The sequence below is a fragment of the Melospiza georgiana genome, chromosome 2, assembly GCF_028018845.1.
Source record: "Melospiza georgiana isolate bMelGeo1 chromosome 2, bMelGeo1.pri, whole genome shotgun sequence".
Taxonomy (NCBI): Eukaryota; Metazoa; Chordata; class Aves; order Passeriformes; family Passerellidae; genus Melospiza; species Melospiza georgiana.
Window position 1 is genome coordinate 69,933,944 of NC_080431.1, and position 12,202 is coordinate 69,946,145.

Sequence of the window (12,202 nt, forward strand, 5' to 3'; positions counted from 1 at the left end):
ATCGGACACTAATGAAACACTTGGTTTAATTAGAAGTGGCTATAAGCATTTTGTGTTTAATTTTCCTTCAAACAAATACATGTAAATTTATATACATAAATAAATAAATAATGGAATTACTAGCATGTTTAGTATAGTTATGTATATTTTATTTCTTTTTAACCAGATATTGTATGCTACATATTTTGCTGCAAATTAGTCACTTCTGATGTTTTAAGGATCTTTCTCCGCATCCAGATCTTGAGAGTCAAGGAAGACAATGCAGAAGCAGAGCTGACTTGAGGATGATGATTTAGTTATATGAATTGCCAGTGCCCTGGAATAAGGCAGACTTCTTCTCTCTCCCCCTCTGGGCTAAATCTCATGGGATAAAGGCAGAAGAAATTTAGGTTCCCATTCTGACCCCCCAGTAGCCTCAGACCTCATGCTCATGGTGGCTGTCTCCTGGGTGGGAGGCGAGCCGTCCTCCTGACACAGTCCTTGCAAAATGAGTCCCCAAGGGTTTGGAGGCTTGAGGTTATTCAGATGATCCAGGGAGTTTTTTCATGGATCTGGCAGCTCAGTGGGTCTCCTCTTGTTTTTGAGGGGTGTTATTAGTTCTTGGTGATAGTGCAAACCATTGCCACAACACAACTGCTTCAGTGGCAGAAGAAGTGATAGGCAGCAGAGGTGGGGAGGCAACAACCTAAATCTTGGCATTTTTAGGTGATATAAAACAGAAGGGCAGTTAGAGGTGTTTGCTGTGGAAAGCCAGCAGCACCTCTTTCCCTTTGCTGCAGCAAGTGAGAAATGTTTGAGGCCATTTAAGAAGGGGACTGTTTTGAGTCACCGTCACTCAGGCTCAAAAATAATTGACTTGTGCAGAGTAACTTGATCACTGACTTCAGACCTAAGATCACCAGCAGCTGGCTGCTGCACAGATTCATGGCTCCTGCAAATCACTGTAGCTCTGCTGGCTTTTAGCATGAGGGCCTTCATCCCAGGGCTAACTCCACATGCAAAGGTGTACAGAAGGACCCAAGCATCTGAAAAACCACACGTATGATGTATGAGAACTGCCTTCTCCTGCCCCTGGTGGCACAAACCATCTTGGGCACAATCCTTAGCTTCTATGCACATTGTTGCCAGCTTCAAATGTGTGCATCCAGGCACGAGTGGTCTCCTCTTTTCATGCATGACATTCTCAGCTACTGGCAGTAAGAGCAAACAGTTTGCACTGAACACTGGCCTGTTCGCAGGGGTGGCAGTTTTGTCAAATGTAGGATTCTGGATGATGGTACTGTCTCTACCCAAACTCTTACCTTCTCCACAGAACTGAAACTTGCAAGTTGGCTCTAGGCTAGAACCATAGATTAAACTTGTTTTAATTTTATCATCTGCAAGGTACAGCCCACAAATATTGTTGCTGGCATAATTTTTCTCCCATAAATTAACTGTGAAATTTACATTTTCTTTTCTTTTCTTTTTTTTTTTCTTAAGCTAAGGATGTTACTTACATCTGCCCACAAATATTGTTGCTGGCATAATTTTTCTCCCATAAATTAACTGTGAAATTTACATTTTCTTTTCTTTTCTTTTTTTTTTTTTTCTTAAGCTAAGGATGTTACTTACATCTGCCCCTTCACTGGAGCAATCAGAGGAACCCTTACTGTTACCAATTATAGACTGTATTTTAAAAGCATGGAACGGGTAAGCTTTTGAAATAATCTGCTTTTGCTACCTTTTCAATCTTTAGATCTGGGTGTTGAGAGTATTTCTGTGTGAAATGTGGCTCTTTGTTTGGCAATATAGACATAAGGGAGCAGGAGCTGGGGATTTTTCCCCCTCCCCTTTTTAAACTCACAAATTTCAACTGTCTACAGGACCCTCCTTTTGTCCTAGATGCATCTTTAGGTGTAATCAACAGAGTGGAGAAAATTGGAGGTGCTTCCAGTCGTGGTGAAAATTCCTATGGGCTGGAGATTGTGTGCAAGGTAAACTTTTATCTGTGTTTTACAATAGGGGAACATATATTTTTAAAGGTTGTCTCTGTGGCACTGTAGGAAGTTCTGCAAAATGTTTCGGTCAGTATGACTTCACAGGTGTCAAAAACCATTATTTTAAAAGTAGTTTTCAGTATTCTCCAGCTCCACTCATTTGAGAAGAGATTCAAACCTTTTTTCAGGCTTTGTGCTGGGCAATAGCTTTCCTTGATCATGGAAGTGTAGGCCTGTACCCTCATTTCTCATTTCTGGTTGTCCACCAGACTTATTCTAGGTAGACTCCAGTTACTGCGGATTTCAGTAGGCCTTTCACTTATTTGCATTTCAAGAGCAAGAAAGGGGCACTTTCCCCCCCTAAATCATTAGCTCATGTCCTGCTGCAGTGCTTTGCCATGAGGGACTGGTGAATAGCCATCAGTCCTCATCAGGGCTGTTCTTTCATTTCTTTCAAGGCAGTACAGATTTCACATGTGCCCCTCAGGAACCCTTGGAATAACTGCAAATACAAAAATTAACAATTTGCCTCCTCATGTCTGCTTACTGTAGATCCACAAAGTAGATAAAACCACCGTATCTCCTCCTAAATCCGTATCTCTGGATGGCATGGCCCTTCTGCTTCCCTCAGTGAGCACATAGGAAGGGCTGGATTCAGAACCTTGTAAGTCTTGGGCTGTTTAGAGCTTGTCAGAGCCCCTCAATGCTAAAAGGATGCTGGATAAGAGCAGATGGAGGAATGAATAGGAATCCCAAAGTGCTCTGGTCACTGCTGTGATTTTGAGGCAGCAGGAAGCTAAGCAGACTGTCAAGCTGTGGGTGTGCTGAGTCAAGACCAGTTACTGCAATCTGTACCAAATAATCCAGCTGCTCCCTTGTCCTGTGAGAGTCATAATCCACCCTGGCTAACACAGGGTGGGGTGCTTGTGCTGGCGAGCTAATTTGTTCCCTGTTTTGATCTGGATTCCTGGTCCTCAGCCATTTTGTCTGTAAGCACACTTGGTCAGGTTTGGAGTGAACTGTATCATTTCCCTTTATGGGAAACTTAGGCACAAACTATAGGATGGGTGTTTTGGCCCTTTATAGCCTATTTATATATTTCAGCCTGCTTCACCAGGATATGCACAGCAGCTTAGTGTAATAACAGAGTGGTACAGGTACATCTTAGCCATTCTGAAAAGTTCAGGAGACCAGCCATGTCATCCCTGTGAGGAAGCAAAGTCTTCAGCTGTTTATCTTGTTCTCTGACTTGCTCTGCTATCTTCATGTACTTGAACTTGATAGTTCATTTCCTGTTGATGAGTTTTAGACTCTTTGCTGCAAGCATTTTAGTTGCAGGCTTGACTGGAAAAACTTAGAGATGTTTTATTTACTTTCCAAATTTGGTTTTGTAGATGACTTATGGAAAGGAGGTCCTGAATGACCCCTTTTTGTCTAAACTGTGCTGCTGTGCAAAGTGGAGTTCTTGGTTTCAAGACATCCCCTTGAGTGCTCTGAGAGGTGGAAGCTTTAAAGGGAGATGGCACTGGATGCTTTGCACCCAGCTGGCTGTTCTTGGGGCCTCTATGTGCAGTAGCTCTGTGGAGGTACTTTGTTAGGCCATCCCCTCCAGTGGTCTTATGGCATTGCTTGGCATGAGAGCTCAGTGAGAGCCAAGGATGTCTGTCTCACAAAGTCCTGCTGGTCAAACATAGCTTTTTCCTGAGCAGGGCTCTCCCAAAGACTTTCAGCAGATGGAGAGCTTCATGTGAAGGCAAGATACTCTGGTCAGACACAGCTGTGCCCTCCCTCAGCTGCTCTGCTGTTGTTGGAAGCTGCAGGCAACCCCCTCAACCAAACCCAACATTGCAGCGCAGCATTGTTCAAAGCATTAAATCAGTGCTAGAAGGAACATTGTCATGTGACCCCATTTTGAATTCTGGCTTTTGGATTTTCTTTGGATTTTGAGGTGCTTCAGAAATTTGCAACGTGATTTCCCTCTTTTTTCCCCTAGGATATTCGAAACTTGCGGTTTGCTCATAAGCCTGAAGGGAGAACTAGACGATCTATATTTGAGAACCTAATGAAATATGCTTTTCCAGTTTCAAATAATCTGGTGAGTGTTTTCTCTTCAGCTTTTGCCAAAAGACACAGAGTAGCAGTAAACTGTTTTGTTCTGTCCCATCTACTTAATACAGCATTCACGTGGGGTGCATTTTCTTGAGGGATGAGAAGTGCTGGTTTTCAAATCTGTTTTCAACTTAATTCTGTAGGAGTTTAGATCATATAGGAAACAGGAAAAATCTATTACAGTGCCTTCTTTCATGCATGGGGGATGACCTACTGATAAAGCCTTGTAACAGAGAGAAAGTACTCAAATAGAGGGAAAGTACTCAAATCACAGTGACATCCATCAGGGGTTCACCGCTAATGGTGACTGCAGTGCCCCAAATCTGGAATGCAGCCCCCGTGTTCTCTAATGTTATGACACTGCAATTGTTTCAAATGCTGGTTGAAAGGCTCTGGTTGTTAATCTGTAAGAGCATTCTTGCCTAAGTAGTTTTATCTTCTCTCCTTAATAACAAACTTCTTTTGTCTGTGAAGTACTAGCTAATAGCCAAGCAAGATCAGGGACATATTGGAAGGTATATTGTTGTACTAATTACCTGCTACAGTGAGAGTGTTAATCTTTTTTTATACAACCCTGAAAGAAAAGTGATGGTGGAGAAAAAGAAGGGTCAGTCATGAATTACTATTTGAGATATCAAACATTGTATAAATGGGCTCTGAGTGGGCTCTTAAAGGTAAATTTTCTTTCTTTCAGCCACTTTTTGCCTTTGAGTACAAAGAGGTTTTCCCAGAAAATGGATGGAAAGTGTATGACCCAACTTGGGAGTACAGAAGACAGGTGGGTATTGTGCCACATCCTTCCTCATCCCCTACTCTTCAGAAACAAGGGTCTGTGCAGTGATAAAATGACAGGTTACATGGAGCAGAGACTGATTCTGCTGAAAAATGCTGTGCAGGCTTGGTTGGGATGTTGTTTTTCACACTGCAGTGCTTGTTGAGAGCAGTACAGCTTTAGAGATAGGGGCATCCACTGCTGGACATCAGCTCAGGTGGCAGAGAGCTGACTTTAGGCTCAGCTAGAAAAAACTAATGCTCTGGCTTGGTGATCAGGTACTGCTGGCAGTGGAGAATGGAGGGTGCATGTTCCAGGTACACGCATCCCATTGTTGAGTTTCACACCTCAGTGCTTGCTTGTATTGGTTTTAATTCTTTCCAGGTTTTCCTGTCTGAAACTGCAACTTGGGAGGAAAGAAATTAGGTGTGGAATGCCTTCACTATCTTAGGCATGGGCAAGGCATCCCTTCTCAGCATAGGGATCAGCCTGGAGAGTACTGTTATTTACAGTTTAGTGTGTCCAGAGTAGACAGATCAAAGGTATTAATGATTATGTAGTGACAGGCTGTGGATTAGGAATACTGTGGTGAAAACTTGAGTAGTCCTCTTTGGAGTAAAAGATGGGTGAATTTTGATTTTTTTATAATGAAATCACTCCTGTCATAAAATTCTCAAGTAGAAAAAGGAGCATGATTTGGTGGCACGTTTGCCCTGGACACTATAAGCTTCTGTCTCCTCTAGATCCCTCAGGATAAAACCAATTTTCTATTGTAAAATTAAGAAATGTTAAACCATTTCTTAAAAATCAAATCAAACAAAACCAGATCTCTGTCCCAGCCTAGTTATTCATCTGATTCCTGGAATCCAAAATCTAAGGATTCATTTTTCTAGTTCTAGCCTTCTAAAAGCTGGGCATGCCTTCTAAATTGGTTATCGAGGCCTGTCATTAACAGATGGGAGAGAGTGCTTCACTGTTGGGGGTGATTTGTTCTCTCCTAAAATAGCTGCCTAAGATAGATTGCTGACTTCTAGACTGCTAATGGGAAGCAAGATGTATCTTACTGTATCCTACTGAATGCTGCCTTCAGTGCAAAGGAGTGTATTTTGCAATGAGATGCCACAATCTAAAATCCTGGTCAAGACAAACTCCAATCGTTTCTAATCACTTTTTGACTAAGGTCAACTTGAGCATAAGATCAGATAATGCAGCAATTATTGCTTTGTTTAGACTTTACCTCCTTCTTGGTAGCTATTTCATGGGAAGATCTGCTTGTAGAGAAGGATTTGCAGCCCAAGCTATTTGAGCAAGACACTTTTTTGTAGGGCTGAAAATTTTGGAGTGACAACTAAAAGAATACCTGTGCTATCAAAATAATCTCCCCTGGAAAGCACAGCATTCACTCAGCCAAGCATCAGTCAAAACAGGTAAAGTACAGAAGACATTTTTACAACACCTGGGAAGAGGAAATTAGATAATTTCCATGTAGATTGTTCCACTTTCTAATTCCTGGCATGCCAGTTTTTATGATAGAAGCTTTTCTGTCCATATTAGTTTCTTTTCTGTCCAAATTAGTTTCTTTTTTAAGGTGCACCAAATCACCATACAGTGATTTGGTGCACCTTAAATTTGTCAGGAATTTGGTGAAGTGGTGAAAGAATACATATGTTTGCATGCCTGTGATTTGCAGCTCTTCATGGCCTTTCTGGAAAGAAAATGGGTGTAAGATGTGACACAGCTGAGGTGTTGCTGCAGTGTGTACTTGTGCTGTGGCCTGCTTCTTTGTTGTTTAATTTTTTGTGAATGGGAAGGACAAACTTGCCTGAGTGCTTCTATGTCAAGAAACCAGCGTCCATGCCCGTGGTCATTTCCTTACAGTGTTAACTGCAAAAGCAAATCCAAAGCAAGATTTTTTTGCAGCCACAGCCTTTCTGAGTTTTACCCATGATGGGCCACAATCACTACCATTCCAGATCACACAATCCATCTGCTCCAGTTCCTTATCTCCAAAAGTGACCAACACCAGCTGCTGAAGAAGAAGCAAGCCATACTGCAGTAGATGTTTATGTTGTGATCTGGCCAGGAGGAGAATTTCATCCCTTTTGTTGGATTGATTTAAGTCCTGCAGCATGATGCTTTATGTCCACTCCAAAACTTTTAGGTATTTCAGTCTGTTTATTTAATTCCAGTGTTTGTAACTATGGATGTTCAATTTATCTGTGTGAGTGTCATAGCCTTTTTTCTTAATCCAACCAGGTTCTGCTAAAGCAATAACAAATACTACAGTAAATCAGGATTATGTCTTGAAATGGCAGCAGGGATTCGTTAACAGTGAAACAAAACTGGCATCATCAAATCAGATAATGGGATTACCTGTCTCTGACTCTATGAATTGTGATCAGAAATAGAAAAGCAGGACATATGCACTGTCAGCAGGACCTTCTGGAATTGGTTTAGAAACTGTTAGAGAAGGGCTGGCCTAGGGCATCAGCAGCCCAGCAGGATGGCCAGGCATTAACTTGCTGTGTCTTAGGCCAGGTCAGTCTTTTCCCTGTGGGAGCAGGGATGTGTGGGAAGGGGAGTGGAGCAAAAGTAAACTCCACCTACCAGGCATCCAGAAAAGACTTTTAGACCAGGATCCATGGTAATTTCTATGTCCACACTGGTAGACATGTCCAGTTTGAGGGTGCTATTGTTTATTTATTACAATTTTTATTAAAATTAATAGAAATATGTTGAGATGATAGCAATTGTTGCAATCAGGAAAGATAGTCAGTAGACCCCTAACTTCCCCGTTAGCATTCTTGGGAAGGATGGAAATATGTAACTTATTAAAAATCTGTGATTGTGTAAAACTATGGGGAGTAATAAACAACCTGTAGAGAACAAAAGGAACTCAGAGAGGTTTGAGATTTAGTTGGTAAATGGAATCACATGTGGCAAATGAAATTTAAAACTGAAATTGCTCCCTGATTTTTATTACACATGGGCTGGCAGAATATAAAACAGAATTGCAAAGTGAATAAGACCCACTTGAAACCAAAAGTCCTTAAGATGCCTTTGGAGTAACTTAAAGCTTTATTTTCCTTAATAAGGTGGGGAGCATTTGGAAAATATTACAAGAGGTTGTGTAGTTGTGTGATGTTTCCCTACAAAAGTCATTCTTGTCTAATATCCCTTGCTCTGGTCATATCTACTGGGGAGCCACAGATTAGGGCTGTGGTTCCTGCTTTTGGAGAAAACATGTAGAAACTAATAACTCAGAAGAACTGACCTGTTTTCACGATTAAAGAAGTGCCCAGCATTAGTATACAAGCAGAGTGAGAAAGGTAGAGCTTGGTAACATCATCCTCCAGAGGATTGTTGGGTGTAACTTGGGAAGCAAAGTGAGGATTGAACGTTAAATGTCCCATGGTTTAACTGAGGTCCTGCTTATGCTGTGTATGTCTCTGCTGCAGAACAGATCACAGCTCTCTGGGGCTGAGTGGGCACAGCCTGGGCTCAGTAAATGGCAGAGGGACCAGCTTGGCTCTGCAGCTGCATCCTGTGCTGCCTGCTGCAGATCAAGGTGCACTTACCTGTGTAAGCTCAGAGTGGATCTCTGAGATCCACAGAGAGATGGACTCTCTCTCCGTAGAGAGGTGTGACTGCGTGTAACTACAGCAAGGAAATTATTTTCCTGTCAGTGAAGGATCCTCTTGTGCTTAACCATGTGCTTTGCAAGGTGGTGGTGTCAGTGCTGTGCTGGTGTGGCTTCAACAGGTTTTCCCTGCAAACAAATCTTCTGCAACATCAAGTGTAAATCAAGTGATAACCAAACCCAAGTCATTACAGTAAGGCATGAAGGTCTTACCTAGAGGAAAACAAAGTGTAGTTTGTGTGTGGGGAGGGCACAAAGGCTGTGTCTCTATGGTTAGATGGTAGAGTTGTAAGGAGTGTTCCCAAGCACAGGGGCAAGTTTCAGACATAGCTACAGACCAGGCTGTTACCATCCATCTTTTGAGTAAGGGTGTTTGAGCATCTTCAGCCATGCACAAAGGTCCTGTGGTGCAAGTTAAGGATCACTAGTGGCATTTTGGACAAAATATCCTGTTTGGAGGATAAATGAGTTTATTAGTACAGATGTGAGGTGTGCTGGTTCACCTGGGCTCAGTGAGAATGGTCATGGGTATATTTAATTTATGACTATACGTGCGGCATTGCTGCCTTCCTTAGTTTGCCCTCTGGCTGCCACCAGAGATATGAATTTCCCTAGAATCAGGGGCTGCTAGCAGCATTAATTTACCTGAAGAAGACAGACCCATGCAGAAGTATCTGGTCACTAATGTGGACGTGCCATGTGCCCTGGCAGCTTCAGGATGATCACAGCCTGTTTCTAGGTAGGCTTGCCTGAGTTCCTCCTGCAGGTGCACAGGCAGGTAGCATCCTGAGCCACTCCTTACCCTGCAGAGGCCAATTGAGTTACATCTGTAACAGTTTTGTTTCATAGTGGGCTTTTGGGTGCTTACAACTTACCGGGAAGCAGTGAAATGCATCTCAGATGAGGAAATACCAGTGTGCTTTATATCACGTTTAGCTTTTTCTATTGATTCCAGCTGGAGAAAGGGCAAATCTGAAGGAGCACGAATAAATGCAGAAGCTACACTGCATTATGGCAAACATCCAAGGAAGATGCAAATTCAGCTTCTCTTCTAGCCCACTTGGCTTATTTCTGTTTGCTTCGAGTCCTTAGAGAAAGTCACGATCCGAATCCAAAGCGTACTGGGTGGTGCTGTGATTCAGGGCTCCTGGGCCAGGGAAAAGCAGACATTCCCCACGAGGCACAAGAAATTTGAATGCTGACACACAGCATCTTTTCTTTCTTTGGGGGCTCTTCATGGACTTTTCAGGTCTGGGCTATTGCAGAGAAAAGATTTCCTTCAAATTTGTCAGTGCGGCAGCTGAAAGACCTAGAGCTTTGGGGAGCTTTGGAGCTCAGTTCTCCAAGCAGTGTGTTCTGAAGCCACACTACCCAGCACTGTGAAGGGACTGCTTTCCAGTGCCCAATCCTTGGTCTTCTCCATAAGCATTGGTAGAGCTGCTGGGTAAAATGAAAAGGAGCCTTTCTTTTGTGTAGCTGCTTGTTAGCTCCCATTTTTCTTGCCAAGATTGTGCCGACAGCATAATTTTCATTCAGATTTGGGGGAGGTGAAATTTTCAGGAATTCCTTATGGATCATGTGCTTCTTAGGACAGGACTGAGAACTAATTAGCCATTAGTCCACTTCCAGGTAGTAAACAGATTGGTGACTGGCAAGAGTCTAGCTATTCCCTGACTGGCAGCGGAGCTGGTGGGCCCAGCAGACTCCATCCTTGCTGTGTACGGCAGGTAGACCTCTGAGCATGTTTTACCCATCAGTAAGCTTGGACTGTGCGTACACACTGCTTGATGTCTGGTTCTGCCAATTCTCTGGCTTCAGACTGGGCCAAAAATAGCTTTCCTTCAGGCTTTTGGGGTAATCCTTGTAGTAACATTGCCTTCCCAGGGAGGGCCAAAGGACAGCAGTGGTTCACAAAGCAGAGTGTGTGACTGATACTAGACAGAAGGTCTGGCCTCCCCTCTGATTTCTAACCATGACCTCTTTTGGCAGCGTGACTCACCACTGGGATGGGAGACCGGCTGCAGTCTGTGAGGGTCAGCTGTAATTATCACAGCTCGTCTGCCCCATGTTAGATGTGCTGTTGATTTCCTGTGGGAGCTGTGACAGTGGTGATCAGTGTCCCACCACCCTGCTTTAAAATGGAGTAGTGTTTATTAGAACAGAGGCATGTATTGTGTAAGGAGTTGGTGTTCCCCTAAAACACACTTGGTGCTTCAGAGCCTGGCCATGGTTGCTGCAGCAGATGTGTCTTCCCCACAGAGATGCTTTGTGTCACTGCTCACCCCTGCTGCAGTAGGGGTCTGTTTAAATCTCTCCTTGCAGGCAGCTGCACTGGCCACTCCCTGTTGGTCTGTTCTCTCCCAGCTTCAGCCACACCATGTCTGCAGGTTGTCAGGATCATCCCCATTGTGCCTCAGGTGTTACTTGGAGATTGTTGTCTGGGAAGCTGTTGAGTGGCTTCCCCATAACAGCATGCTGAGCTCTGTGATGTGTGTGTGGAGATTCCTTGCTCTCCCAGCCCAAGTCCTCAGTTCAACCAGAGAGCTTAGTGTGATGGAAACATGGGAGTTGCACATCACATACAGTCATGCAGACAGAGACACACAATTGTTAAGCTTTTGGTGTTTTTTGAGGTTTCCACGGTTGTGCCACATACACTGAGCTAAGCCCAAATCAGGCTCATTTTTGGGGTGTTTTACTGCCTGTTCTCCCTTCTCCCCCTTCCCTCCATCCTGTCAGGTAACTCCACTTTGTATCCCCAGTTTTCACTCAACACATTTGAACTAAGTGCCATGAGGGGACTGAGTTGGTCACCCATTCTGTCCTGCTCCTGCCCCTCCTGTAAGCCCGTGATGAGACCGGGAGGTATCTTAAAGTTGGGCTCAGGGTGACCATCTGTGTTGCTACATTTGTAGCCTCCACAATTCCTTTGCCATAGGTGACCCTGCCTGAAGCCCACTTTCCCTGCTCTTCAGTGACTTGAGCAAAACATCCACCTCTGTGGGAAGAGACATGAAATGCAAGTTACCAAGATAATGCATTCCCAGGTGCCAGTTCTGAATGACCTTCATTAACAAAAGCTGCCTTGAATTTCAGGTCTGGGGATTTGTCTGTGCTGAGGTCTCAGAGCAACTCGTTTGCTAAGCTGCATTTTCCTCTTTAGGGAATTCCCAATGAGAGCTGGAGGCTGACCAAGATTAACGAGCGCTACGAGCTGTGCGATACGTACCCTGCCATTCTAGCCGTGCCTGTAAACATTCCCGACGAGGAGTTAAAGAGAGTGGCATCCTTCAGGTCCAGAGGACGCATACCAGTGAGTGGGACAGAAGAAGCCACTTTGATGTGGTTTTGTTACACATAGCTTTGGGCAATAAGTAATACCAAGATCAGGCTGAGTCGATTCCAGGGAGCAAATAAATGGTTGGAAGATAATAAAAGTGACAACAACGTGTTTGAGAACATAGAAAACAACAGTATCTGCTGAAACTACTGTTGAGAAAGAGATGTAGACTAAACCAAAACTAGAAGATAAGATAATTTAGCGCTGCTCAGACCAAATCTCAGTTCAGTTCCTGGGAAACACAAGGCAGCCCTGTTTGGCTGTTTACAATTGTCTGGCCTACTCTGACTTTCAGGACAGAGAAATATGTAGTGATAGTCTTGATGAGAGCATTTATTTAATGAAATTAAGACAAAGCACATTGT

At 43.5% G+C, this 12,202-nt stretch overlaps 1 protein-coding gene across 2 annotated transcripts in view; it reads left to right on the forward strand.

Annotated features, from left to right (window-relative positions):
• Positions 1 to 12,202, forward strand: part of MTMR2 (myotubularin related protein 2) — a 62,834-nt gene that overhangs the window by 39,083 nt on the left and 11,549 nt on the right. Inside the window, exons 4-8 of one of the 2 annotated variants that reach the window (XM_058043844.1) lie at positions 1,595 to 1,689; positions 1,863 to 1,973; positions 3,970 to 4,071; positions 4,780 to 4,863; positions 11,661 to 11,810. In XM_058043844.1, coding sequence (XP_057899827.1) covers positions 1,595 to 1,689; positions 1,863 to 1,973; positions 3,970 to 4,071; positions 4,780 to 4,863; positions 11,661 to 11,810 — 542 coding nt within the window. Of the gene's footprint in view, positions 1 to 1,594; positions 1,690 to 1,862; positions 1,974 to 3,969; positions 4,072 to 4,779; positions 4,864 to 11,660; positions 11,811 to 12,202 lie in introns of those variants that run through there. The other variant, XM_058043836.1, reaches the window with a different exon arrangement.